This window comes from Python bivittatus, unplaced genomic scaffold (assembly GCF_059951505.1).
Source record: "Python bivittatus isolate LINGU-HERP-01145 unplaced genomic scaffold, Pbiv_v1 ctg000980_np1212, whole genome shotgun sequence".
NCBI lineage: Eukaryota > Metazoa > Chordata > Lepidosauria > Squamata > Pythonidae > Python > Python bivittatus.
Genome location: NW_028277125.1, coordinates 355320 through 380937, shown reverse-complemented (window position 1 = coordinate 380937; position 25618 = coordinate 355320). Strand labels below are relative to the sequence as shown.

Here is a 25618-nt window from a genome sequence, read left to right as displayed (position 1 = left end):
GAAATTGGGTTAAATCAGCAACTTTGTGGGATGCAGCCAGACTGCGGAGTGCAGACTCGCTTGCGTTTTTCCACACATGACAGAGAACTTCTGATCAGTGATGTGTCTTTCTGACATAAGGGAACTTCAGAAAGGGATGGCATCAGAGCATGGGCAGAGTGCTGCCTGATCCAAGGAAACCCTTGGAATACATGCTGCGTTGAAGTTCCAGCAAGGAGGCAGGGCAAGCCACACATTAAGCCAGATGCAGTTGAATCTAAAAATTTAATTCAATTGAAGTAAGTTGAAATTAAGTACAGCTCGGACCGCATACAAACCCTCATTCGTGCGGCAAGGCTTACGGCCTGCACCTGACCCAGGCGCCCCCACGGCCTTCCACGCAGGAGGTCTCCAGCCCTGCGGACGCCACATTGTTAGGCAAGGCCGGAGGGTGCTTGGGTTTCAAGGGCGCACCAGGCAGATGACGGCTTGCACCATCTTCCAACATGTGCCCCCCCCGTCTCAGCATCTTGCCAATGGGGCAGTCTGGGAAACTCGAAACTTGCAATTGTTTTGCGAACACTTCAGCTGCGCTAACATTGTCTTGGTGGATTTTGGATGTTTTCCTCACGTGGCCAACTCAGCTATTATTGCTTTTAATTGCACTGGACATGATTTTTGTCCCCTGGGGGAAGCAGCAAGTGAGACCCCCGAGGCTGCCTAGCTGACGTACAGCCAGTCGGCCAGGGCGGTGGGCAAGTGGGTCACGGCCTGCAGACGGAGCCACCAGGAGGCCTCCATGGGGGTGTAGCGGGTGTAAGGATGCTGGGCAGCGAGCGCTTCGGTCAGGTCGTCCAGGACCAGGGACACGTCCCGCAGGCCGCTGTGCGCAAAGCCCTTCATCCGACGGAGCTTCTCCCGGAAGTCAGCCTCTCCGTAATCTGCCCGGACAGTCTCGCTGGCCCCACGCCACATGTGTTCAGCCTCGGCCTCGATGCCCTCTGGGGTCAGGATCCCCGTGGCCGCGATGAAGTTGCTTGGCTCGACAGCGACCACCGAGACGCCCCAGCGATACATCTCCTGCCGCAGGCAGTCGGTGAAGGCCTCCACCCCGAACTTGGAGATGCAGTAAGAAGAGCGCAGCGGGCTGGTCATGCGGCCCAACATGCTGCTCATGTTCACGATCCGTCCTGGAGGGGAGCAGAGACCAGACGCTGCTCTGGAGGGGATGGAGGCACCAGCAGCAGGAGCTGGCCAGGCCACTCCAGGCCCAGCCCTGCCCTTTGCCAGAAGGGCCTGGCCTCCGGGGAGCTCTCCGAGTTTTCTCCATCAAATGCTCTCTTTAGGGCCCGTTCCCACCGACGCCTGCTTTGTTTCACAGGTGCTGGGACACACTGGGCAGGAAGGCGGGCAGCCACAGCCCTGCTGTATCCCGAGGCGTCTGCTGGGACCTGAACTGGGCAGCTTCTCAGTTGCTAAAGTCCCTCTCTGGGCCTTCCTGTTCCAAAGTGGGATATCTGAATGGGGTTGACTTCCTGGGCCTGAGGGCCTGGCAGAGGCTGCACATCTCTGCAGGCCTCTGCTTTCCCCTCCCCTCTTCCTCCATGCCTGGGGATCTTAAGTTTCTTCTGCCCACCCGTTCTTGCAAAAGGCATTCCAGATATGCATTTGAGGAGTGCCAGCGCTGCACAGAGGAAGCAAACACTCGCACGTGTGCTCTGCATAACTTTGCTGCTGACCTCTCAGTGTTGGCAGTCTGTCTGCACACGTGAGCAGAGGTACCCAGGACACCCAGCTGGCCCCTGATGGACCGGCTCTGCTGGACACGCAGGTGCGTGCAGCGCTCTGCTGTGGACCCACTCTGCGCAAGATGTTTTGCTGAGAGGCCAAAGGGCCTCCAGAGGCCCGTCCTGGTGGCCCCCAACCCCTGTAGGCCCTTTTTCATACCTCTGGCTCTGCGGATCAGGGGCAGAAAAGCTTTTGTTACACGGATGGTCCCCCATAGGTTGATGTCAGCCACCCTCTTGTACTTCTCCACACTGGTGAATTCCACATCCCCAAAGGAGGCGATTCCAGCGTTATTCACCAAGCCCCACAGACCTGCCAAACAAGAGAGGAGAGCCATTCTGAAGACCCGCTGGAGCTGGAGCACCTCCTCCGAGGGAGCCCGTACCTTGCCCATCCCCCAGCCTCCTGAACTAGCCTGTTCAGAAAGGCAAGAGACCCTCCTTCACGGGCACCCAACTGGCACCTCTTCTGTCTCAGTCCCCTGGGCAAAACGGACAGAACAGCCATCGCGGGTGAGGGCACAACGTCCAAGGAAGTGTTAGAACTGCCCTCCCCGCTCCTTTCAAGAGACACCAGGTATGCTGCGTCCGCATACGGTACTTGAAAGCAACTTCATGTGCCGAGTTCACACAACGTGCAAAGAGCTGCTCTTCCTCGTGTTACTTTATTGTGAATCCATGGGCAGAGAACTGCGCAGCCTCAGCGACGAACAAGGGTGGGAAGCAGCGCTCGCAGCTTCAAGGCAGGACAACTGAAAGAACACGATGAAGGGATTCCTCGGCTGAATTCCCCCTGCCGCTCTGCGGGAAAGGGACCCACCGAGTGCTCTCCCGCATGCGGTGTGAGGCTGGTGCTGGGGGCATCAAAACTGGTTCTGATTTGGCATGTTTTGCACAGGCACTCCTTTTGGTCATGGGCTTGGTACAGCACTAAATCAGTGTTCAGAAATAGCCCCCAAAACAACTAATTGAATGGGGGGGGCGCTTTGAAAGGTGAAATAGGAAGTTCTTCCACTGCATCACGTAACACCCTCCATACCCATCAGCTGTTTCTTGAAAGGTACATCAGCGGTTGAAACAGCATTTTGAGAGGGGGAGCACCCGTGTCAGCCGCCGAAGATCACCTCCAGCTGCCTCAGCTGTGGCTAGCTGAAGGGGACGGGCTGTGGCAATGACCTGGGGAGGCAGGGGCAGGAGGAGCCGTCCCCCAGACAACTGTCTGATCAGGGAAATCTGAGTCCAAAGGAGGGGTGGGGGGGGTGGGGATGGGGAGGCGTCTCAGGAGGGACCCTGGCTATTCTCTGGAAAGCAGAGGCAGGGGAGGGGAAGCCCTTTCAGACTGGCCAGGTTCGGTTCCGGTAACCTGACAAAAAGGGTAGCCTTAGGACTCACAGTTTGGGCTTCCTGTCCGGGCCACCTTGAAGGGCTGGCAGGAGGCTGCTGACAGAGCCAAGGGAGCACCGGCTGCCCAGCCCCGTTTGGGTGCGTTGAGGGAACTCAGTCTGCCAGAGAGTCTTCCTGCGCTCCCCCACCCTCCTCCCACGTCTCGACCCACATGTGCACACGGGACACAGGAGCAGTGCCACGACCCTTCTGCGAGTCTCTTCTGCAGGCATCACTTTAAGCTGCCGAGGGATGTAATCCAGCTGCCTCCCTGCTGCTTGCGGTCCAGGGCTGAACACTGTGTGTGTGTGTGTGTGTGTTATCAAAGCAGTATGTCCCCCCTCCACATCCCCGTGCACTTCCTCAGGAGGGGGGGCACCTTTTGCCTCATGCCCACCAGCCAGCCCTTCTCTGTGGCAGCCATCACAGGCGCAAGATGGCTGGAGCGCGGGGACAGCGGGCTCCACCACAACTCTGCAAGTGGGCCCTGTGACGGGGCGAGGGCCAGCTTCATCCCAGAGAGTGGCTCAAGAGCCCGGAGGCCAAAGAAGAGGGCGCAGCCAAACAGACCCGGGGAAAACCAAGGGCCCTGCCCAGTGGAGCCCAGTCCAGCCCCCGCCCACTGCCCGTGGGAGGCTGGGAGCCTCGTGATCTGCGGGCGGAAAGGGCCCGGGCTATAGCGGTCACCTCGGGCAGGTTCCTCCAGGCGCTCCTTCACACATTGGAGGGCGCGCGCCACCTCCACCTCGTAGCGCACGTCCAGCTGGAGGACGTGCATTCGCTCGGAGCCCAGGTCGCACAGCTCTCGGGCACCATCTCCTCCTTGGTCCTGCCCAACAGACGGGGAGAAAAACCACTGTGGGGCCGCGGGAGGGCAGGCCCCTCCGCCCTCCAGGCTGCGAAGGGAACCTCAAACACCTGCTCTCCGGCGCTTGCGGCTGCAGCCCAGGGCGATCCCTCTGTTACCCGGGGAGCCGCTGAGGGGGCAGGGGTGATGTGCAAGCTCGGCCCTGTCACTTTTCCCTGCCATTCCTTCTTCCTCAGCTGGGCACCTTCTGCTGGGCCGAGCCAGGCGCAGAAGTCCCCAGCCAGCAAGGCCAACAGCACTGGGAGCTGGGGCTGATGGGGCTTGTAGTGCAGCCCTCCCCCCTCCCCGCCTCCCGTGGGGCCCAAAACTGAGGGGGAAGCATGGGGTGTGGCCCCCACAGACTCCCAGAGAGCACCCGAAAGCCTAGGCACGGGATCGACCACTGACCAGGAGCAAGCAGCCGGCAAAGACCGTGAACCCCTTCGCGTGAAGATGCCTGGCCAAGGCGTGGCCAAACCCTTTGTCACAGCCCGTGATCAGCACCGCCTTTCCACTGGCCTGCGGGAGGGGGAGAGAGAGAGCGTCAGAGCGGCATGGATCCAGCCCACGGCTGCCCCGACATCGCCGGAAGCCAAATGCAGCCTGGTGTCAGAGGAGCTTCTCCGGCCTCCCTTGCAGGAAGGTTTCAGGCAATGGAGTCTACCCGAACCCGAGGCTCACCCGCTGCAGCCTCTGGGCCAAAAAACTCCCCTGGACTTCAGGAGCTCTTCGGAAGTCACCGATCCAAGCAAGGCTCCGCCTTACCCCATCCTCACGTGCACCCAGACAGATACGGACACGCTTTCTTTTCTTCCCAGCGCTTTTCCCGCAGGAAGCGCAGGGTCAGAATCCAAGCCCCGCGCTTGCTTCCTTTCAGCAGAACCATTTGGGGAACTGCGCTGGGCAGGGAATCCTTTGCTGGATAACAGGGACTACCCTCAGCAAATCAGCTGCCAGCGGGCGAGAGTTTATCCCCGGCTAACCCGAGGGCACGTCTGGGCAGCCGGCTGACGGGCTCTCCTCGGCCTGTGGTCTGCTCTGTCCCAACTGCCAGCATCTGTTCTGCCTGGGAAAACGTCCCCCCCACCCCGAGGGGGCTTCGCCGGGGGAGGAAGGGGAGGGTTTTGAGGGATGGCCAGAGCTGCGCAGGCCGGGGGTGGCGTTCCCTAGAAGCCCCACTCATCCAGCAGATCTGGATTGCAGCCCCACCACCCCGACAGTCGTAGATCCTCCCTCCCTCCCTCCCTCCCTCTTGCACTTCTGTTCACTTGGCCTCTCTCGCTCGCGCGTCTTTTTCACTTTTGTCAGGCGCACCCTCTCTCTTGTTCGGTCTCTTTACATTTTCGTGTGTTCATGCTCTCGCTTGCTCCCTCTGCCTCAAGCGTGAGGAAAAAATTTCGATTTTTGATTCCGGTTTGATTCCACACAAGTGTGCAAGCTCCCTCTCTCCCCTCACATGCTTTTGGTCAGACCCTCCCTCCTGCCATGTCTAAACGGGCTGTTCGCAGGCGCGAGGGGGCGGCTCCCCTTTTCTTGCCCCCCCCCGCAGTCAAGAGCCGCAGCACCAGTCGCTCTGCCAACCACGGGAGGGTCCGTGTTGCTCTCAGTTCACGGGTCTAGCCTATAAACAACAAAGGCTTTGATGGGACCCCCCAAGTAATGGAAAGAGGAGGAATTCTATGCGGGAGCCATGTTCTCCCTTTGGAAGATTAAGCCCCCAGTCAGCTGCCAGAGCCAAAGGTGTGGGTGTGTCTGTGGCAGCCAAAATAGGCCAGGGTTGCCACCCAAGTGCCCGAAACGGTGCATACGGCAAAGCCTGGGTCGGGAGAAAACCCCACTTCAAGCCCCAGATCACAGCAGCGGGAAGCTCGGTGCCCTCTGCGGTGGGCTGGGGATGCGACAAAGGCTGCACCGAGGTCGCCTCTGGGAAAACAGTGGGGCATCTCAGGTCCAATTTGGGGAGTGTGGATGGAGCCCACGAAGGGAACACCGAGGAAATAAAAACCTTCTGCTGATGGTGCCAGAAGACACCAAGGTGGACAGACAGGAATCTGCAACCGGGGATGCGTGTGTCCTGCCCCAATTCCTGCTGTACATTTGCCAGAGGTGAAAGCACGCAGGGGTCCCTGGTGAAGAAGTCAAAGGACGGAGGCGTGAACGGCTACACTTGGGCTGATTTCTCAAAGATTTATCAGTTCAAAGGAAGAGCTTCTGTAGGAGAAACTGAGAGTGGAAGAAATTCCACGAGGAAGCCCAACAGACAGAGCAAAGAGCCAGAGCCATTTTGCAGCGCTGGGACACCAGAGCAGTTAAACGGGCTCTGAAAGTTTGGCGGAAAAAAAGGACGGGGTGAACAGGAGGCGGGACAGCGGATCCCTCGACGGCAGCTATGAGAAAGAGCTGGCGACCCACTTCACAAGGAATTGAAAGGAATATCTGCGAGAAGACCACCAGCTTGCAAAGTTTGTGAAAGCAACACGATAGAATGACTTCTCAGACTTATCGACTCCGCTATTCTGATCCTGCGAGGAATCCCACTTATCAGGCAGCGTTATACTCCAAGAATTTCTTGACATCCAGGCTAAGCTTTCTTGCATTCCGGGGAAGACCAACGGGAGGGGATCTGACCCTCGGCACGGTAGAAAGGCAAAGTCCCCAAAGCCGTGGTTGCTTCAGAGGAGCAGGCAGTCCACTGGCCAGAAATGGCACAGTGAACCTGAGGTCAGGGCTAGCTGGCATGGAGGGCTGCTGGTCCCGGGAAGTGGCCTTCTTTCTCGCAGGGCTTGCCCTCCGAGATCTGTACAGCCCCCACCCTGACCCTATGTCAGTGGGCCCTTCGAACCTGGCTCTTCCCCCACCGTGGGACGTCTGCGGTGGCGGTGTTTTTCCAGGGGCGTGGCCTCCGTATGGCTTTATTTTTAACTCTTCCTTATCAAGTCGGGGCGGGGTTGGGCAGCCCGTGCATTAATAAAACAAAACAAATCAAATCACCTCTCCTGGTTTACCAAATAACCGTCAGAAGTGAAGCAACTGAAAAGCTGCCTGGAGGGGCCCTGGTGCCAGACACCATCAAGTGCTAGCGTGAACTGAGCTTCAGCCCGGCGCGGTGGGAGAAAGAGCAGAGGAACCGCTCTTTTCCTTTTCCTTGGCCTTGACCGCACCCGTGGAGCCCTGCCAGTGGCCCAGCTCAGAGCGGCCAGGACCCTCCTAGGAAAAATGGCTGGCGTAAGGGGCCTGCAGGCCAACCAGAGGAGATCGGGTTTCCCGTGAATCAAGTCGCTCGCGTCCACCCTGGTTTGGAGACCAGTTGGGCAGAGCCGGGTGGCATCTTGCCTTTCAGCCTGGGATTGCTCTGAGCTCGTGAAGCCCAAGGAAGCGGATAAGGTCCTGTGTGCCATGAACTCTGCCACCTCTGGGTTAGATCCATGCCCCTCCAGGCAAGTTCCTGATTTTAAGGGGAATTCATATTCAGAGCAGAGCGGAGGAGGCTGCCACCACAGGGGAAACTAACAAGAAAAGGAGCTCAAAACAGAGAAAACTTTCCTAAAAGAGAAAATAAAGGTCGTGATCCAATTATTTGGACGCAAAGCAGGTGGACTGTGGTCATGCCTGCTGCCCTGTTGGCCCTTCCTCGTAGAAACTGCGCTTTCTCCTGGGCTGCAAAGAAGCTGCACAGCCCCAGGGAAATGCCATCCACGCTGCCAGGACTCAAACAGGTGGCAAGAGAAGGTGGGGTGGGGGGGAGAGACAGACAGACAGACAAAAACCACCCACGGTCTGCCAAGCGCTGCAAATACTCCAGGGGGTGGGTAGGGCTCTGGCGTTCTGAAATGGCGTCCGTTGATCCAAAAAGCAGACCCTGCACCTGCAGGAAATGCCAGATGAAGAAGAAGGGGGTAGGGCTCTGGGGCAGCCTTACCCACCCTGTAGATCAGGGCTAAACCCACTCCTCTAGCCATCAGTCAAAACCTGCTTCTGTGCCCAGTCCCAGCTGCCCCTCCAACGCCAGGGAGAATTTTTATTTTTTTACTGAATTGTAAAAATATTACAGTTAAAGTTTCTTAAAATACATTACATATTAGTAACAGCCGCCAATATACAGTGGGGCAAAAAAGTATTTAGTCAGCCACCAATTGTGCAAGTTCTCCCACTTAAAAAGATGAGAGAGGCCTGTAATTTCCATCATAGGTATACCTCAACTATGAGAGACAAAATGGGGAAAAAAATCCAGAAAATCACATTGTCTGATTTTTAAAGAATTTATTTGCAAATCATGGTGGAAAATAAGTATTTGGTCACCTACAAACAAGCAAGATGTCTGGCTCTCACAGACCTGTAACTACTTCTTTAAGAGGCTCCTCTGTCCTCCACTCGTCACCTGTAGTAATGGCACCTGTTTGACCTTGTTATCAGTATAAAAGACACCTGTCCACAACCTCAAAGAGTCACACTCCAAACTCCACTATGGCCAAGACCAAAGAGCTGTCGAAGGACACCAGAAACAAAATTGTAGACCTGCACCAGGCTGGGAAGACTGAATCTGCAATAGGCAAGCAGCTTGGTGTGAAGAAATCAACTGTGGGAGCAATAATTAGAAAATGGAAGACATACAAGACCACTGATAATCTCCCTCGATCTGGGGCTCCACGCAAGATCTCACCCCGTGGGGTCAAAATGATCACAAGAACGGTGAGCAAAAATCCCAGAACCACATGGGGGGACCTAGTGAGTGACCTGCAGAGAGCTGGGACCAAAGTAACAAAGGCTACCATCAGTAACACGCTACGCCGCCAGGGACTCAAATCCTGCAGTGCCAGACGTGTCCCCCTGCTTAAGCCAGTACACGTCCGGGCCTGTCGGAAGTTTGCTAGAGAGCATTTGGATGATCCAGAAGAGGATTGGGAGAATGTCATATGGTCAGATGAAACCAAAGTAGAACCTTTTGGTCTAAACTCAACTCGTCGTGTTTGGAGGAAAGAGAATGCTGACTTGCATCCAAAGAACACCATACCTACTGTGAAGCATGGGGGTGGAAACATCATGCTTTGGGGCTGTTTTTCTGCAAAGGGACCAGGACGACTGATCCGTGTAAAGGAAAGAATGAATGGGGCCATGTGTCGTGAGATTTTGAGTGAACACCTCCTTCCATCAGCAAGGGCATTGAAGATGAAACGTGGCTGGGTCTTTCAGCATGACAAGGATCCCAAACACACCGCCCGGGCAACAAAGGAGTGGCTTCGTAAGAAGCATTTCAAGGTCCTGGAGTGGCCTAGCCAGTCTCCAGATCTCAACCCCATGGAAAACCTTTGGAGGGAGTTGAAAGTCCGTGTTGCCCAGCGACAGCCCCAAAACATCACTGCTCTAGAGGAAATCTGCATGGAGGAATGGGCCAAAATACCAGCAAGTGTGTGAAAACCTTGTGAAGACTTACAGAAAACGTTTGACCTCTGTCATTGCCAACAAAGGATATATAACAAAGTATTGAGATGAACTTTTGATATTGACCAAATACTTATTTTCCACCATGATTTGCAAATAAATTCTTTAAAAATCAGACAATGTGATTTTCTGGATTTTTCCCCCCATTTTGTCTCTCATAGTTGAGGTATACCTATGATGAAAATTACAGGCCTCTCTCATCTTTTTAAGTGGGAGAACTTGCACAATTGGTGGCTGACTAAATACTTTTTTGCCCCACTGTACATGTGAACCACATACTGTATATCTGCTATCTGCTTAAAAACCTAAATTATAAATAAATAACCCTAAAGTAAACTAAAAAAGACTAACGAACAAGAGAAGGAAAAAATACAAAGGAACAAAAGGAAGAAGAAAAGGAAAAGGAAACCACCACCATGGACAAAAAAGTTGGGATGACGAATCCAGGAGACAGACTGGAAGAAGACCCCTGAGGGCAGGGAGAATAATTTCCATCTTATCCACTTCTGACCTCCAGGCGATGCTGGAAGGGTGGCCAAGCAGAAACTCCGGCCAAGCAGAAATGCTGACCAAGCATCGTCATGGAGGCCCAGCACGGACCGACAGACGTCTGTGTGACATAAAGGAGCCACCACCCAGAATATGGGACCAGGCGTGGTGGCTGTGTCCCACCTCCATTCTTTTGGAAACCAAAGCTACCCAGGCAAGGTGGACCCTGAGCTGGCCAAGCACGCGTGGTGCACGTCTGTGAGTGAAGCTTTTCATGCAGGAATCTGTAGCCCTGCATTTCTTTCTACCTGTCTGGGTCCATGATGAAAAGAACAGGTAACACTGCAGGGGCTTTCCAGACTAAGTGTGACCTTTCTACCATGCTGTTAACTTCCCAGATGGGTGTCCAACAGGGGGACATTTGTGGTCTTGGAGAAGCTGCCAAGTTTGACCCGGTTCTCAGCTCAAGGTGGGCAGCTGGTCAATGTGCGCATGCAGGCAGGGCATAAATAGGACGTCTGGGCTCCAAGGAAGAGGAAGCCCTTCCCTCCAGAGAGCCTGTTTCCTTCTCTCTCTGTAGTTTTTTTGCAGAAGCACAAAACATTCTGGGTATACAGATAAATAGGTCCAGGGAGGCAAAGGAAGATGGATGGGGACAACTGCCTAAGCCCCCTCCTCATGCTGATGATGAGACGCGGTTTGGCAGCGGCTGACCAACCCCTGCCTCCACCCCTTGAAGAAAGGGATAGAAAAGGGCAGCTGAAATGGCCAAGATTCTCGCCCAGCCAAACCATGGGAAAAGAACTCTTTGGCTCAGGGAAAGGGCTGAGAACTCTTGGCCGGCAGGTCTCCCTGGGCGGGGAAGACCTGAGCCAGGTCCCTGGGAGAGGCCAGCAGCCCAAGGCCCTCCTGGCTGATCTGCGGAAGGAGCTTGTCTCTGCTCCGCTGAGACCCACCTGGGATCCAGGGACAGGAACTCGGGCTGGGCATGTAGCTGACTTGAGGGGCACTCTCGGGCCAGCCTGGACATGGCTGCGCAGACCTGTCCCCCAGCAGAGCACCTGCAGCGCTGCTCCCTCCCTGGCCAGTTTCCTCTTTCATGGGGGAGGGAGAATACAGCCTTCTTTCTGCTCCAGAACCGGATGAGGCTGGCGGGGTGTGTGTGTGTGTGTGTGTGTGTGTGTGTGTGTGTGTGGACCCACGTCCTTCGCACTCTCCCGGCTCCATCTCAGGTGGGTCCTGAATTTACCCACTTTGGGGACTTGCACAACTGGCTGCATTATCGATTAGGCAAATGTGCTGGGTACAGAGAAGCCATAAAAAAAACACACGAGCCCAAACTTTTTTCCCCTCGATCTACCCGGCCCTGCAATTTTCTCTTGCCTCAAACGAGCTGCATACTGGCCTCTAACCCTAACCCTGTGGCCTGTCTATGAAAGGCCAGCAGGGCTGGAACCACCCGTGCCTCTGGAGGGAGAGCGCCCTGAGAAAGGAGCCCGGGCTGCAGGAGGCCCTCTCGGGATGGCTGGGCTGCAGGGCGGGCTAGGTTCCAGTGCCTGCCGCCTGCCCCCAGCTGTGCGTCTCCACAGGCCGCTCAGGAGAGGCCGGGAGAGTCTGGACGGGGAGCACCGGCTGAGGCACGGCACGGCACGGCACGGCACGGGCTTGCCTCCGGGCGCTGGTGGGCACCTTCCAAGCCCTGCGTGGCGCGGCGCTGGAGGCCCAGCTGTCTCAACCACCTGCCCCCAAAGAATCTGCGGCCCAGAGGCGAGCCTTCTCTGCGGGAGACGAGGCCCCCACCCCGCGCGGAAGAACCACACCCCGTTTTAATGCTTAGGAAGCTTTTCACGGACCCGGCGCGCGGTCGGGGCCCGAGGTAGGGCGGGAGGCGCGCCGAGCAGGGAGGAACCAGACGCCGGGATCTCTGCGCCCGTATTTGCTGCCGGAGACATCTGGTGGGCTTGGTCCGCGCTAGTCGTTGTAACGTCAAACCCCGCGTGCTGCGACCTGCTCAGCCACGACTGAGCCGGCGGAAAACGGCCGCAGCCCCCGCGCCGCCCGCCCGTCCACCCGTTTCCGCGCCGAGAAGGGCTTTCCGGGCGGCGGCCGAGCCGGGCAGGGCGCAGGCATCCCGGCGGCAGCAGACGCCGGCCCGGGCGGGCCCCGGCACGGCCCGAGGCTCCGCAGGCGCCCGCCGCCTCCCCGGAAGCCCGCCGCCGCCGGCTGCCCGCGCGAGACCCGCCTCGCGCCGGCCGGCCCTCGCGGGGAGCGCCTCGGGGACAGGTCAGCCGGGTCGCCGGGAGGGGCCGCCGCCGCCGCCGCCGCCGGGTACCGAGGGCGGCCAAGGGCGAAAGCCCGACGGGAGGAGCCTTTTCCTGCCCCCCGCGGCTCCCCTCCCGCGCGTTTCACCCCCGCGGGGCGGGGCGGGGGGGCCCGCGCGGTACTCACGGGCAGGAGGGCGCCGCGGCGGGGGGGGCGCCGGCAGCCCAGCAGCAGCAGCAGCAGCGGCAGCAGCGGCAGGAGCAAGAGCAGGAACGGCAGGGGGGCCGCGGCGAGCGCGGCGGGCGGGGCGGGCCACATGGCGGCGGCGGGGGCGGTGCCGGAGCCGGAACTACGTCACTTCCTCGGCCGGCGCGGAGGGGACGCGCGGCGGTCAGGCGGCGGTCAGCCGGACGGAGCCGGTAAGCCGCGCGCCGCGGCCGGCCCCGGGGAGCCCCCGCCGCCCCCGCCATCGCCGCCGGGGGGCCGGGGCCGGGGCTCGGGCCGCGGGCGGGAGGGCGGGGCGGAGGCGCGCCCGGCCCGGCCCGGCCCGGCCCGGCCCGACCCGGCCCGACCCGGCGCGGGCGGAGGCCTCCCGGGAGAGCCCGGGCCGGTGGGCGCGCGGCTGCGGCTGCCCCTCCGCCCGCCGCGACGCGGCCCGCGAGCGAGGCCTCTGCCTCCGGGGAGGGGGGGCCGGCCTCCGCCCGCTGGGGAGCCTGGCCCTCGCCCGCCCCGCAGGGCCCGGGCCCTCCTCTGGCGGCCTGCAGAGCCGGGCGCGGCCGTCCGAGAGGGTCCGGGGAGGACGGGCGGCCCTGCAAACCGCCCCCAACGCTGAACGCGGGCGTGGCTGGGACTTCCCCTCTGGCGCGGAGGGCCGGAGAGGCCCGCGCGGACGGACGGACGGACGGACCAGCCCCGCGCCCTCGTGGCGCGGGAGACCCCCTGCGGAGGGCCGGCGGAGCGCGGGCGCAACGGCTGAGCGCCGGCTCTGGCGCGCGGCGGCGGAGAGCGCCTCCGAGCAGCCCCGCAGCCGAATCCCCCCACCTGCCCGCCGGCTTTCTGAATTCAGACCGTGCGGCGCGTCAGCGGAGCCCGCTGGCTTTGCTGTCGGCCCGTGCGGCCGCGTCCGACTCTCGGAGACGGCCCGGACAGGCCCCTGCAGTTTTCCCGGGGAGGCCTCCTTCCTAGGGCTGAGGGAGAGCGATTGGCCGGCCAAGGTCACCCAGCTGGCTTTGGGCCTCAGGCAGGACCGGGCCTCCCGTCCCGGTTTGTAGCCCGAAGCCCTAACCGAGGACCGCGCTGGCCCTCCGCACAGCCCACTGAGCAGCAAAGGGGCCAGATCAAGGTTAGCAGGTGTTGCAAACGTATCTGGCCTGCGTTGCGCGGAGGCGGCCCGCGTGTGGGCAGCGAGTCGCTAGGTAGGGTCGTGCTGCCTCTGGCGGGGGGAGCCTCCGCCGGACCTACTTTAGGGTCAAGCTGTCAACAAGGCCATAAAAGCCAGGAGCAGATAAAACACAGCTGCTCCTCTCCCGTTTGCAGAGTCCAGAGGCGGCAGCGGCGGCAGCAGCAGCAGCAAAGACGCCCCTCATGGCAATTGTCTTGGCCACCACCCGCATCGCCCAGCCTCTTGCCCGGCTGGCCTTGAGAGCTCCACCCTGCAGGGATGGCGCTGCCACCAGCCTGCGGTAAGTACAGAGACCAGGGTGTCGGACTGCAGGCCCCGGTTCTGTGCTCTCCAAACCAATTACTCGCTCGAAGGCCTTTAATGCTCCCGCAGGTGGTTCAGTTTGCGTCTCATAAGACCTCAGAGCTTGCTTCTAAAGAACAGAAAGAGGCTGCTGCCGCTGCAGCCCCAGAGGTTGTGGGGGGAGGGGGATCCAAGTGAGCAGAATCAGCCCCTCCGTGAACCTCTTAAGTGCTTTTTGGCCTCCAACAGCGCTGCAGGCCAGAGTCCGAAAGGACCTCCAAAGTCCCTCTAGATAACACCAAAGGGGGCTGTGTTCACCTGAGCCCCCTCCCATCCGTGGACCAGCTATCACTAAGGATCCTTGTGAAACCCTCCATTGAGAGAGAGAGAGAGAGTAAAGGGCAAGGGCCCAGCCCAAAATGGGTGGGGCAGATGCTGAATTCATGGAATGCTCAGCACCCTCTTGCTGGTTCTCAAGAGGCCCCAAAAGGCAGCAGCCTTGGGAAGTCTTGGCGGCTCTTCTCTCTCTGAGCGCCAGGATCCTGGTAGAGGTCACGCTGACCGTAAACCGCACTGCAAGTCCTCATGAGGTCTAGCCTCAGATGGGTTGTTTGTGGCCAGTTGAGGGGGTTGATCCAGTAGCCAGGTGCTGTATTCCCCCAGCCACTGACCCCAAGCAAGCCCCCAAGTCAACAGAGCCTTCATGGCCGCACTTCTTGCAAGTTTGGGGGGTGAGAATAGAAATCAGCAAAGGGAGGAAGGGCTTTGGCCAAGAGGCCCTTTTGTGCGCCCCGAAGCCGCTGGGGGCTGCCCTTGCTTCTCCCTCCCCCATTCACCCAAGCAGCCTTTGGCAGATGGACTGAGCCCTGGGAATTCAGCCAGAGCCCTGGCCCTAAGGGTGCTGAGAAGCTTCCTAGGGTTCAGAGGCCTTCACACACACCCCAGAAGCCACCATGGCTAGCTGTGTCCCTTGACTGGGACCATTGAGGGAGTGCAGCACCTGCCAACATGGGCACTGGGTTGGAAACGCCTGTTTTCTCAATGCCCCAAGATGCCCTGCCCCAGATCCCTCCCAGTTGCTCTCCAAGCTGCCCTTGCTTGGTGCTGGCTCCCCAGACTGCAGCTCCCCTGGCACAAGGACCCCTCTGAGGTGCTTTGCCTTGGGGTGCTGCTGCTCCTGGGGCCCAGGAGAGAAGTTGCGGGGACCCCCATTGAAGCTGATCAGGGGGCCTGCTGTGTGAGCCCTGAGACAAATAGGGGAATGAGAGGGATGAGGCTATAAGCCAGGCTGGCAAACAAAATCCAAACTCCCGGGTCTGACTGGTCTCCGCCAAGGAAATCACTTAAATATGGAATTGTTGATCTTCTCTCAAATATACAGAACTTCTTGGCTTCTGTGCCCAAGGAAGGAAAAGCAGCCAGCCTGTGCCCAGTTTTTAAAAAGGGGCGGAGGGGCAAGAAGGGAACTTGTAGAGCAAACAGCCCAAGCTTTCTTCTGGCCTGAACAAAATGGCCTTGCTGAAGAGGAAGCAGTGGGGCTCCTTCAAGGAAGTCTCGTCCCCTGAGCCTTCTGGGCCTGATCAAGTTGACAACAGGCGTGAGGACAAGGGAGGGTGACCCACCAGACACACCGCACATCTGGGCTTTCTAAGAGCCTCTGACAGTCTTCCCCGAAAGAGGGGCGCTCTCGGAGACTGGTTGCTGGTTAGAAGTCAGGAGGAAGAGGCATGCCTGGGCCACTCTCACCCTGCGAAGACTAGGATCCTCTGGGATAGGGGTTGGGCTGCTGCTTTTGAACTTGGAGGTCAAGGTCTTGGAGGTGGCCACGTTGGCTGTTCAGGAGAGTCAGGTCTGGAGGAGCTCCCCGTGAGCAAATCCATTTCAACAGAAGCAAGTAGAAATGCATCCCGTTGACTCCTGGGGCCCCAGAAGGCCTGACCCAGCATGTTCCCCAAAGGTCCCCCCTTTCTGTGCCCACGTGGCAGCTGTGCCCTCTCTCTTGCAGCCTGCTTCCTGAGTTCCAGGTCACTGCCTCCACCTGGGGGAGCCAGCGCAGCTACGCAACAGAAGTAGAAGAGGTGAGAGCGGGATCATTCACCAGCCTCTCAAGGGGGCAGCCTTCAAATGCAGGCGCGACAGAGGAATGCCACGTGCCCATGGTGGGCCTCCTCATTCTTTGCAGGGGCTGGTGGTCCTGGCTTGCTACGTCTGTGTGTGGGCCCCCTGCCAAGGTTCAGTGCGCTATGGCTGCATTGTGAAGCTAGAGGCCTTTAGCTTCTAGCTGTTCCTTCTCGAGGGCCATGTTCCAAGGCCTTGAGACCTCACCAACCTCAGGGGGGTTCCCTCAGAGGGTTGGGACGCTCCCCTAACTCTTACTCCACAAAGTGCCTAAGGCCGGTATCTGTGCGACTGAGTGGGGGCAGGGGCCCAGGAAGGCAGAGGACCCTAGAGAAGAACACTCCCCTTAGATGAGTTGGTTGAATGTCTTTGGCTGTGCTGAACCTGGGGAGAAGTGGAGGGGAGGAGCAGGTAAGGTGCTCCACAGCAGAGGCTCCTGTGTCCTGTTGAGAAAACTCCCCCCGGGGTTCAGCACCCGCTCTTCTGTGCCTTCTTCAGGTCAACCGGCGACCTGTCCTCATCACGGGCTGCGACTCAGGCTTTGGCTTTGCCTTGGCCAAATTCCTCCACGAGAAAGGGTTCATCATCTATGCTGGTTGCCTACTGAAGGTAAGGTCAGATGTGGCGAAGGAGAGGCTAGTTGAGGGGGTACAGCCTCAGTTTACGGCCATTGATTTTTCCCTCCCCTCCCCTCCCCTCCCCTCCCGAAAGGATTTAGGACTCTCTGAATGGCACATCTGGCTGACATTGCACAGATGCAGTAAGGGCCAAGAAGCAATTGCTCTTCTGCTCTTATCTCTGCTCTTATCCTTGTTTCTACTGGCATTGCTTCAGGAGTCTCCTGACCTGCTTCGCTCCCCAACCTCCTGAGAAGACCCAGGAGCTGGCTGGGTTCGGCAGGCTGGAGGCGTTGCGCCAGAGAAGTCTGCCAAGCGGCTCCGTTGCCTCTGGGTTCCCAGAGCTGTCTAAAAGCCTCCTGGGTCCATCAGACGTCTCCTCCCTTATGGAGGCTGGTGGCTCCAGTTAAGCCAGCCCTCACAAGGAAGCGATCTGTCCCCTCAAGGATCAGAGGAGGTCTCATCTGCTCCAAGGCTCCCCGCCATGCTAGATCCCCCAGGAAATAGTGACTGGGCACCAGCACCAGGACCCCTTGGGCTGCAGCGGTTCTGCCAAAACAGACGCCTAGAGGGGGCCTGCTGAGAGTCCCCCTCCTGGCGAGACACACGGGGGAGGGCCAGGCGGCAGGCCTGCTCGAGGCCCCGCCCTCCTCGCGGTGGCCAGGGGAGTTAGCCGGACGGTGGTGCTGCGTGCCTTGGGCTCTGAGCAGGGTTTGGGTCTCGCCATCTCCTTGTGCCTTTTGAATTGCGTTCCTGCTTCCCGTGGTCCCTGCGGATGGGACAGGCTACATACGTGGTTAATCATTTCTGTGAATGACGGGGGAAGGGAATGTTTATCGTAGCCGCAGATGACATCCTATTGAAGGGATAGTTAATACCCTCTAAAAATAAAATTCGAAATCATCTCAACAGCTTGTGGAAAGGGGCCAAAGGGAGTAAAGTTTAACACACGCAGATTTCCTTACTTAGGAAGCAGAAATCTGATGCACGAATACTGAAATTATAGATGATCTGGTTGCAAAAAAAGCAAATACGGCTTTAGGCTTCTTTGAGAAAAAGCAGTGGGACAGGGAAAATACCCCCCCCAATGATGTCACACAGAAAAGAGCCAGCACTTGTCCACCCTCATTCCAGGGTGCAAGTTGCAGAGTGACAGACTTAAGCTTGGTTTCAGCCAGGAAGATTTGCCTCGTGGTGGGGGGGGCAGGGGGGCGGCAGCAGCCCCTGAGCGAGCAGGCTCCCCTTCGCTGGGGGTGTGTGATCCTCATCTGGAGCGAGGACTGGGCTACTCCGGCCTCCCGGCCCTCCAGCTCTGTGAAGCTGCCTCATTCTCCCTGGAGCCAGCGGGAGCCAAGCAGGCGGCTCTGGCCCTCCCCGCGCCAGGCCCGCTCTGGCCCCGCCTCACCCAGGGGAGTGGGTTTCGCTCCCAGTCCCAGCCCTGTGCGCCCTCTGCTGGCCGTGGCCGGAGAGCACAGCTCGGTTTACGTTCCCGAGCCCAGGGTGGTGGGAAGCCCTGGATTCCTCCGACGGGCCCCAGGAGGAGTGTTTCTTGACTGCAGCCGTGGCACGTGAGACTTCAGAGCAGTAAAGAATAAATTCTCCATCCCCCAACTTGCGTCTCATGGTCACGGAAAAAGACACGGGAAGCCCTTTTCCAAAAGGGGATGGAGAAATGGCTGGGATCAGAGAGGCTGGGGAAGGGGTTTGGGGTGAGCTTCTGCGTCCTGCTGATGGGGCGTTGCAGGCTGAAGCCCCACAGAGATGGGCCCTTCGTGGTTGCGTGGCACCCTTCCGGTGGGGGCGCTCTAAGGGGCAGGAGGGGTGGGCTGAGAGACACGGCTGTCTTCGGTTGTAGGGTGGCCCGTGGAAGGGCTGAAGGAGCAGAGGCACCCTGCTTCTCCTGCTATTTGTTCCCTTCGCCAGGAGCAAGGCCGGGGAGGCTCCAAGGACCTAGACAACATGAAGAGTGACCGAATGAGGACCGTCCAGCTCAACGTCTGTGACAGCGAGGAGGTGGCGCGTGCGGTGGACTACGTGACAAACACCCTCGAGGACTCGGAGACCGGTAGGTGAAAGAGGACGGCCTGGGGGCCGAGAGCACGCCTCGTGTGGGAGAGGGGGTTGGGAGGGCCTTTGCTGGAGAAGGAAACGGGGTAGCCTTTCCCCGCCCCTATCTGGTGGGCATGATCGCCGCGGAAGACGAGAGGCCAACAGGTGCGCTGGTGCCCTGAACCACAGCCTGAATACAGCCGCCCCTTTAGTTCATTCCTCAGTTCCAGCGCACCTGATTAGTCACCGTCTGATGTAAGCAGGAAGGTTGTCCAAAATTAGTAATTAGGTAGTTACCAAAAGTTACGTCGTGGCTCCTTGATTCCAGAATGATTTCTGCAGATAGAAAGGATGGTGAGAGAAGTACCTGCAGAAAGCAGCAAATAAACTAGCAAGCTATAGATTAGAGAAGGTTTTATGCCCTACGTGCACCCAGATGCACAGAGCTTTCGGCCTCCTATTTCACAGTCCAAAATGTTGGATTCTGGCCGGCTGGTTTTCCTCGGTCTTGTCATAGAATATGGTTGCAGTTTAGCAGACAATCTAGGGGTCTCGCTGCTTGCGGGTGGTTTTTGAAAGTCCTGGCTGACTTTCGTTACTTTTATCCATCAGTCATCCTATGACTTCCTCCTGGTCTTCGGCACATGACTGTTTTAGTACAGCCTAACACGCTTGGGTTCTCACGCGCCTGGGCTTTCAGCTGGACCAAGTGTTCATCACCTTGTTCGTTAGGCTCAGTAGCCTTCACGATCACTAGAAAAGGCTGCATTCCGTTTCTCTCTGCGGCCCTGGGCCCTGCAGGCCCATAGCTCCCTTCCAAGAACCAGGGGTGGCCCTGAGCCTCAGGGAGCCTCAGGGTCTAGCTTGAAGCAGAGGGAGAAATGTGGCCAAAGACCAGTCCAGCTGCTTCTGACTCGCAACCCTTGTGTGCCAAAGAATAAGCAAACCTCGCTGGCTGCCACATGTACTGCAGCGAAGTGTTGGAAATGCGCTTTTCTTTGAATTAAGGCTGTACACAAAATGGAAAATGTGCGTGGCTTTAAACCCCAGACAAACCCTCGTCTTCTGAATGTTCTGCTCAACGCTGTTGCATCATAAGCCCAGAATGCTTTTATGTTACTCTGACTTTGGCTAACATTAAACCTGTAGCGATGTCACGGGGTGAGTAGAAGAAGGTTGGGGCACGTTTGCCCCTCTGTTCAGGGTCCCCCGGCATGGCCCAACCCATCAGCCCGTCCGGCCTGGTCCTCCCGTGTCTGGCTGAGCTGCCGCTGCTGCCTGGGCCCGCTGGGGCACTGCTTCTGAGCTGCTAGCGAAATATTGGAGATCAGAGGACCCAGCTCGGATCCTTGCGCCGCCCCCTTGACCCTGCGCCCGTTGCTGGAGGAATCACGTCAGAAGCTGGCCAGCCCATCCTTCAGGGGCTGGCTAATCAGCAGGGAGTGCCAGAGGTCCTGGGCAGAAGTGGCTGCGCAGGGTGGACACCAGTGGGCTTGGGGGGCTGAGGGTGGAAATTGGGGAGGAGCCCTGCTGGGACCTCCTGAGGGGAGATCAGCACAGGGGGTGACGTTCACCAGTCTTTCTCTACTCGTCCTGCCCAGGTTTGGTTTTGTTCAAAAGCCACAACAAAGTGCGAGTGGCCTGGTTTTGCCTGACCTGGAACGCTTGTGGAGTCTCTGGAATTCAGTGGTTTGTTCTTGGCTCAAAAGAAAACATTTTTTCTGTTTCACGGCTGCACTTCCTAATCAGCATGTCATTAGGAATTTTATCAAATGTTTTGCTGAAGTCAGAATATACTGTGTCTGCAGCATTCCTGCAATCTATTAAGGAAATTAACCAATCAGAAAATTAGATAAAACTAGTCTAATAAGATGTATTCTAGACAGATCTGTGCTGACTTCTGCACAATTTAGAGGTCGATCTTCCTCTACAATCTTTCTAGCTATTAACATCAGACTGATTGGTATTTTGATGGATTTTCTTTTTTTTTAATCTAATTATTTCCAGGACTTATATACCAGCAACTTATTTAACTCTTATTGGCACACAGTAATAAATAACATAAAAAAATTAAAATAAATTCGACATAAAGACAACCTTAACATCAACTGAGTCAATAACGCTGATATTTTAAAATGCTATGAAATCCAAGAGTTCCTCTCAGAGTCCTTCACTGCTTGCCCCAGGATAACAAGTGTGGGGAAATCCAGATCTCGGGAGTGCATTTCAGAGGGCGGGGTGGCTTCCAGCTCCTGCTCCCCTCGACCCAGAGGCCAGGATAACCTCGGCGTCCCTTCCCAGGCCGAATCAGCGGGACGGGCCAAATCCGTCTGGAGGAGCCTTTCCTGAAAGTGTCTGTGTAGTACCAGAAACCTTATGCAAGCAATATGGCACCTGCAGCGTAGGCGTCATCCTGCTAAACGAGTTTTTCCTTCCCAATCAGCGCACAAGCTGCTGCGTTTTGCACCACTTGCAGTTTCTGCGAGTTCCAAGAAGAGCGTCTTGTAATAACTGTAGTCTGGTCCAGAAGTGGTACGGGCGTGAGCCCCCGAAGACTGCTGCTGGTGTGTCTTGGGCAAGGCACCCGTGACCCCATCTCTGCCTGCTGCTCTGCTTGGAGCCGTGAACCCAGGAACCCCCCCCGGCTGTGTACCCGCTCCTTCCGGGGAGCTAGCGGCCTGATGCTTCCCCAGATCTCATGTTGGGTCTTTGGATCTCTAGATGTCGGTCAGCTCCCTCGGCCTCCTTGCCCCATGCTCTGGGCAGAGCTTTGGGCAGGAAGGGAGAAAGACAAGGAGTATGGGGCCACTTCCTGGGTCTCCCCTGTGGCTTCTAGCCCTGCGGGATGGTGCTGTGGCTGGCGGTGATAATTTTGCCCTCCAAACTGGCCGATGGCCTCCCTGGGTGATGACTTTTTATAGAAGCTGAATAACACGGGGGAGAAGCTATTCAGCAGTGTCATTACTGTTGGGAACCCTCTCCTCAGGAAGAAGTGGAACCACTGCAGGAGAGGGCCTCCAACACCAGGCTGTCCTAGGCCCAGGAGAAAGCCTGGCCAATGGCTTCCAGTTGCCATTGAGAGCCAAATGGTCTTGGACAGCTGTCCTTCTCCCTCCCTCCAATCCCCAGGTTTCATCCGATGCAGGAGCAACCAACGCAGCTTCCGCTGGGTCTGAACCCCACCCAAATAGGATCCAGATAATCCACTTTATCCCAGGCTCCTTCAACTGTTCGGGAGACCTGGAAGAACCTTCCCTAAAAAACAAAGGATTGGAGACGGGGCAGAAGTTCCTTCTTTTCATAGAGAGAGACCAGTCATCATCTCTAGGGCTGGGCCTCTTGATTCTTTAGTTGAGGATGGGTTTACTGAAATTTGGTAGGAATTCTGCGTGTCTGCAGAAACATCTTTTCAGGTAGTAATGTTGACAGTGGACAGTTAAGATGACTGCTGCTTTTGCTTGACTCTCCAGGGGTCTGGGGACTGGTCAACAATGCTGGGATCTCCACCTTTGGGGAGGTGGAATTCACTAGCATGGACACCTACAAAGAGGTGGCAGAAGTGAACCTGTGGGGAACCATCCGGACCACCAAGGCCTTCCTGCCCCTTATTCGGAGAGCCAAAGGTGAGTATGGGTTCAGTCTGTTGACCCTCAATGGGTCTCCTCCACCCTGTGAAGGGTGGCCAGAGGGAGGGGTGGGCTGCAAACAGACGGAAGAGGAGATGGTCGTGGAAGAAGGGATGGCGGGGGCTTTCTTCTTCCAGCCCCAGCAGGGCTGTGTCCTCTGAGCAGGGCTGGGCTGCCTTAATTTTTGCCATGGATGGCGGCTGCGTCCAAGGCAGCCTGCAGCTGTGGGGCTCCTTCCCCACCATGTCTTCACCCTGGCAGGCCGCGTCGTCAACATCAGCAGCATGATGGGCCGGATGGCCAACCCTGCCCGTTCCCCGTACTGCATCACCAAGTTTGGGGTGGAGGCGTTCTCTGACTGCCTGCGCTATGAGATGCGCCCGCATGACGTGAAGGTCTGCATCGTGGAGCCAGGGAACTTCATTGCCGGCACCAGCCTCTACAGCCCCGAGCGCATCAAGGCCATTGCCGACAAGATGTGGGATGAGCTGCCCGAAATCGTTCGCCGTGACTACGGGCGGAAGTACTTCGATGAGCAGATTGCGAAGATGGAGTCGTACTGCGACAGTGGCGACTCAGACACCTCTCCCGTCATCGAGAGCATCGGCCACGCCCTCAGCTCCACCACGCCCTACACCCGTTACCACCCCATGGACTACTACTGGTGGCTGCGCATGCAGGTCATGACCCACATGCCTGCTGCCATTTCCGACCGCCTCTACATTTATTGAAGCGGGGGGTCCTGCTGGAGCCAAACCAGGAAGGGAAACTCGCTCTAAAGGTTACGCTGTACAATTTTCCAGTAGTCACTTGGTTATTTGATTTTAAAATCTGTATTTTAGGCCTGTGGTTAATTTAATCATCCCTTGCATGGTGTGTCTGGTGGGCAGGACGATCTCGTGCCTTTCGCAGGGACCCAGATGAGTACTATTTATTTCAAGTATTCCCACGTTCCTTCTTTGCCTGGCTTGCGATAGCCTCAGGGGAACTTGGTCATCTCCTCCAAGACCAAGCATCCCCTCCTGGAAGAAGGCTGCCCACCCAATCCTGGGGAACATGGGCCTCGCTCCTGCTGTGGGAGGCAGCTGGTCTTCAGAGGCCTTTTGTCTTAGCCTTGGGGGGCGGGGGGGATTGCGGCAGCAGGGGCCAGGGGCCTGTCTTTTGCACACTCCTTTCCATGTGCGCTACGGACCAAGACCTGCCAAGTTCCTCTGCCTACAGAAGGAGCTGTGCCCACAGGCTTGATCCTTTTGGAGTTCTGCCCATGAGCAGAGTTCTTCCTGCAGGTGAGGGGGCAGCCTGGGCCCCTGTCAGTTGCTGATGAGGGCAGCTCCAGGCTGAGTTCTTTGCACTAGGGCCCCTGGGCTGATGGGTGGGGAATCGTAGGCACAGGGCATCGTTAGCCACCCACGGCTCGGGGGCCACCATTGGTCACTCCATCTTGACCACGAAGGTCATTTTTCCTATTGGCACTTAAAAAGCTTATCCTCCCTCCAGCAGGCCTGGTTGAGTGTGGTGCCTACCCCAACCCCAACCTGCGAAGCCTTGCTGCATTACTGCATTGCTCGTGGTCATAAGTCCCTCGGCCACGCCAAGGCTGTCTTGCCAGGGGCATTGGGAAGAGGCGGCAGAGCTCTGGCATGCTCTTCTGTCCTGAGGGGGCTGGGGGTGCACTGTGGGGAAGCAGGCCTGTCACTGGCATGGAGGAGGAGGAGGAGGAGGAGGAGGAGGAGGAGGAGGAGGAGGGAGCATCACACGCCTGTAGCAAACTAACAAGCAGAAGAGTTTGGGATCAGGCGTCTTCTGCTTTGATTAACATTAAACAATGTGACAAACCTGCCCGGATCTTTGTCCTTTTTTCCTTGATCGGGAACCAAATCCCCTCAAGCTGTTGTTTGGGAGGGTTAGGGCGGGTGTGCTTTGAGGGCCCTCGGGCCAAGCAAGAGGCGCCCTTCTGCTTTCCTGAGGCCTGCCCTTCGCTCCTGCCCAGGTGGCTCCCTCAGAGGCCACAGCAGGAGCTGAAAAGCTAAGCAGGAAGGTGGCAGGGCAGGCTGGACGAGGCTCAGGCACGTCTCTGTCTTGGAACCGGAGGGGGGGGCTTTGAGTTGGGCTGTGAGGTCTTTCATACAGTGGACACGAGGCAGGTGAGGCGGACTTTCCTCTTCCTGACGTAGCACTTTCCAGGGGCAGGAGCTGGTGGCAATCCTGGCCACGCTAACATCGGAGAGGATGCTAAACTAGCAGCAGCAATTCGCTGCCTGCCTGCCAGCCTCCCTCCCTCTTTCTAGCTTCGCCTGTTGTTAGGTCTCCGGCCATGTAGGCTTGTCCAGGGAACCAACAGGCAGCCAGGGCAGTTCCTGCGGCATTGATGTTCCATGACAATAGTGGGGTGTCCTGGTCAATATGGCTCACTGCACTTGGCACTAGTTGCAGTTTCTGAGTAGTCTTCAGTGGTCTACCCATCCAGAGCTCACGTTGGTAACGTCCTGGATTCAGTCCAGTTCTCAACCGATAGCTACTCCGTGCTGCTTGGGTTAAGCTTCAACTCATTTCTCCCATCCAGACTCTTACAGCCTCCAGGCACCGTGCAAGACTTCCACTGGTCCAGGGAGAGATGGCCAAGTGGGTAGCACTGGTGTTCTCAGCTGCTCCAGGACCTCCCCAGCAGGTTCATGTAGATTTTAAATAGAATAGGGGAAAGGATTGGGCCTTGGAGCACCCCATATTTGAATGCCCCAAAGCTTCCCCTCTCCTCCCCCAGATCCACTGACCATAATGGCCCACTCAGAAGGAGCAGAACTACTAATGATGGTTCCTCTGCTCCCAACCCTCACAGATGGTCCAGAAGGACACCACGGTTGACAGAGTCTGAAGGCCACTGAAATATGTAGTCAGACTAGTAGGTCCCTCAACGATGTCCCGCCATAGGTCATGAGTATGGTTTCTGCCCATGCCTGGACTTGATCTCTGCCTGTAAAGACAGTTCTCACCCCCTCCCACAAGGTGGAAAGGGAGACCCCCTTCCGTGCCAACCCCTGGTGCTTCCACAGCTGCCCAGGTCCTTTCTGAAATGAAAAATACGGAGTTACAAGCTGGTACTTTGCTATCATTAAAAGACTTTTCCTGAAATCAAAGTAGGTGAGGCTAGAGAGCTTGGTGGGCGTAATTCCTCCTCTTCCCCGCCCCAGCAGACTTCTCTCGGCTTGCAGTCTCTGCAGGACTCACTCTTCCCTGAGGGTCTTGCCCTCAGTGAGCGCTGCAATCTCCAAGGGGCACAGCCCCCCTCTGCCCCACTAGAGGCTGGAGTAGGAGTGGGGTGTGTGGGGGGGGAGAGAGCG

The 25618-nt window shown here is 57.6% G+C and overlaps 2 protein-coding genes across 2 annotated transcripts; one reads left to right on the top strand and one right to left on the bottom strand.

Moving 5' to 3' along the window:
* Nucleotides 1-234: 234 nt before the first annotated feature.
* On the bottom strand, nt 235-12528 carry LOC103051702 (D-beta-hydroxybutyrate dehydrogenase, mitochondrial-like). Its single transcript, XM_088132620.1, has 5 exons — nt 12373-12528; nt 4405-4515; nt 3837-3978; nt 1927-2079; nt 235-1169 (listed from the first exon to the last, which is right to left on the bottom strand). Exons 1-5 carry the CDS (start codon nt 12502-12504, stop codon nt 700-702), a joined length of 1008 nt encoding a protein of 335 aa, XP_087988746.1. The 5' UTR covers nt 12505-12528; the 3' UTR covers nt 235-699.
* On the top strand, nt 12476-24120 carry BDH1 (3-hydroxybutyrate dehydrogenase 1). Its single transcript, XM_088132619.1, has 7 exons — nt 12476-12605; nt 13723-13868; nt 15876-15948; nt 16487-16597; nt 18529-18670; nt 22125-22277; nt 22542-24120. Exons 2-7 carry the CDS (start codon nt 13771-13773, stop codon nt 23009-23011), a joined length of 1047 nt encoding a protein of 348 aa, XP_087988745.1. The 5' UTR covers nt 12476-12605; nt 13723-13770; the 3' UTR covers nt 23012-24120.
* Nucleotides 24121-25618: the final 1498 nt, after the last annotated feature.

Excerpts from the sequence above, each read along its gene's own strand:
- LOC103051702 (XM_088132620.1), bottom strand. The coding sequence starts at position 12,504 with ATGTGGCCCGCCCCGCCCGCCGCGCTCGCCGCGGCCCCCCTGCCGTTC. Across the intron at positions 4,516-12,372 it reads GCCGCGGCGCCCTCCTGCCC|GCCAGTGGAAAGGCGGTGCT; the intron begins GTGAGTACCGCG and ends CCCCTCCCGCAG. Across the intron at positions 3,979-4,404 it reads TTGCCGGCTGCTTGCTCCTG|GACCAAGGAGGAGATGGTGC; the intron begins GTCAGTGGTCGA and ends TCTGTTGGGCAG.
- BDH1 (XM_088132619.1), top strand. The coding sequence starts at position 13,771 with ATGGCAATTGTCTTGGCCACCACCCGCATCGCCCAGCCTCTTGCCCGG. Across the intron at positions 16,598-18,528 it reads ATGCTGGTTGCCTACTGAAG|GAGCAAGGCCGGGGAGGCTC; the intron begins GTAAGGTCAGAT and ends TCCCTTCGCCAG. Across the intron at positions 22,278-22,541 it reads CCTTATTCGGAGAGCCAAAG|GCCGCGTCGTCAACATCAGC; the intron begins GTGAGTATGGGT and ends TCACCCTGGCAG.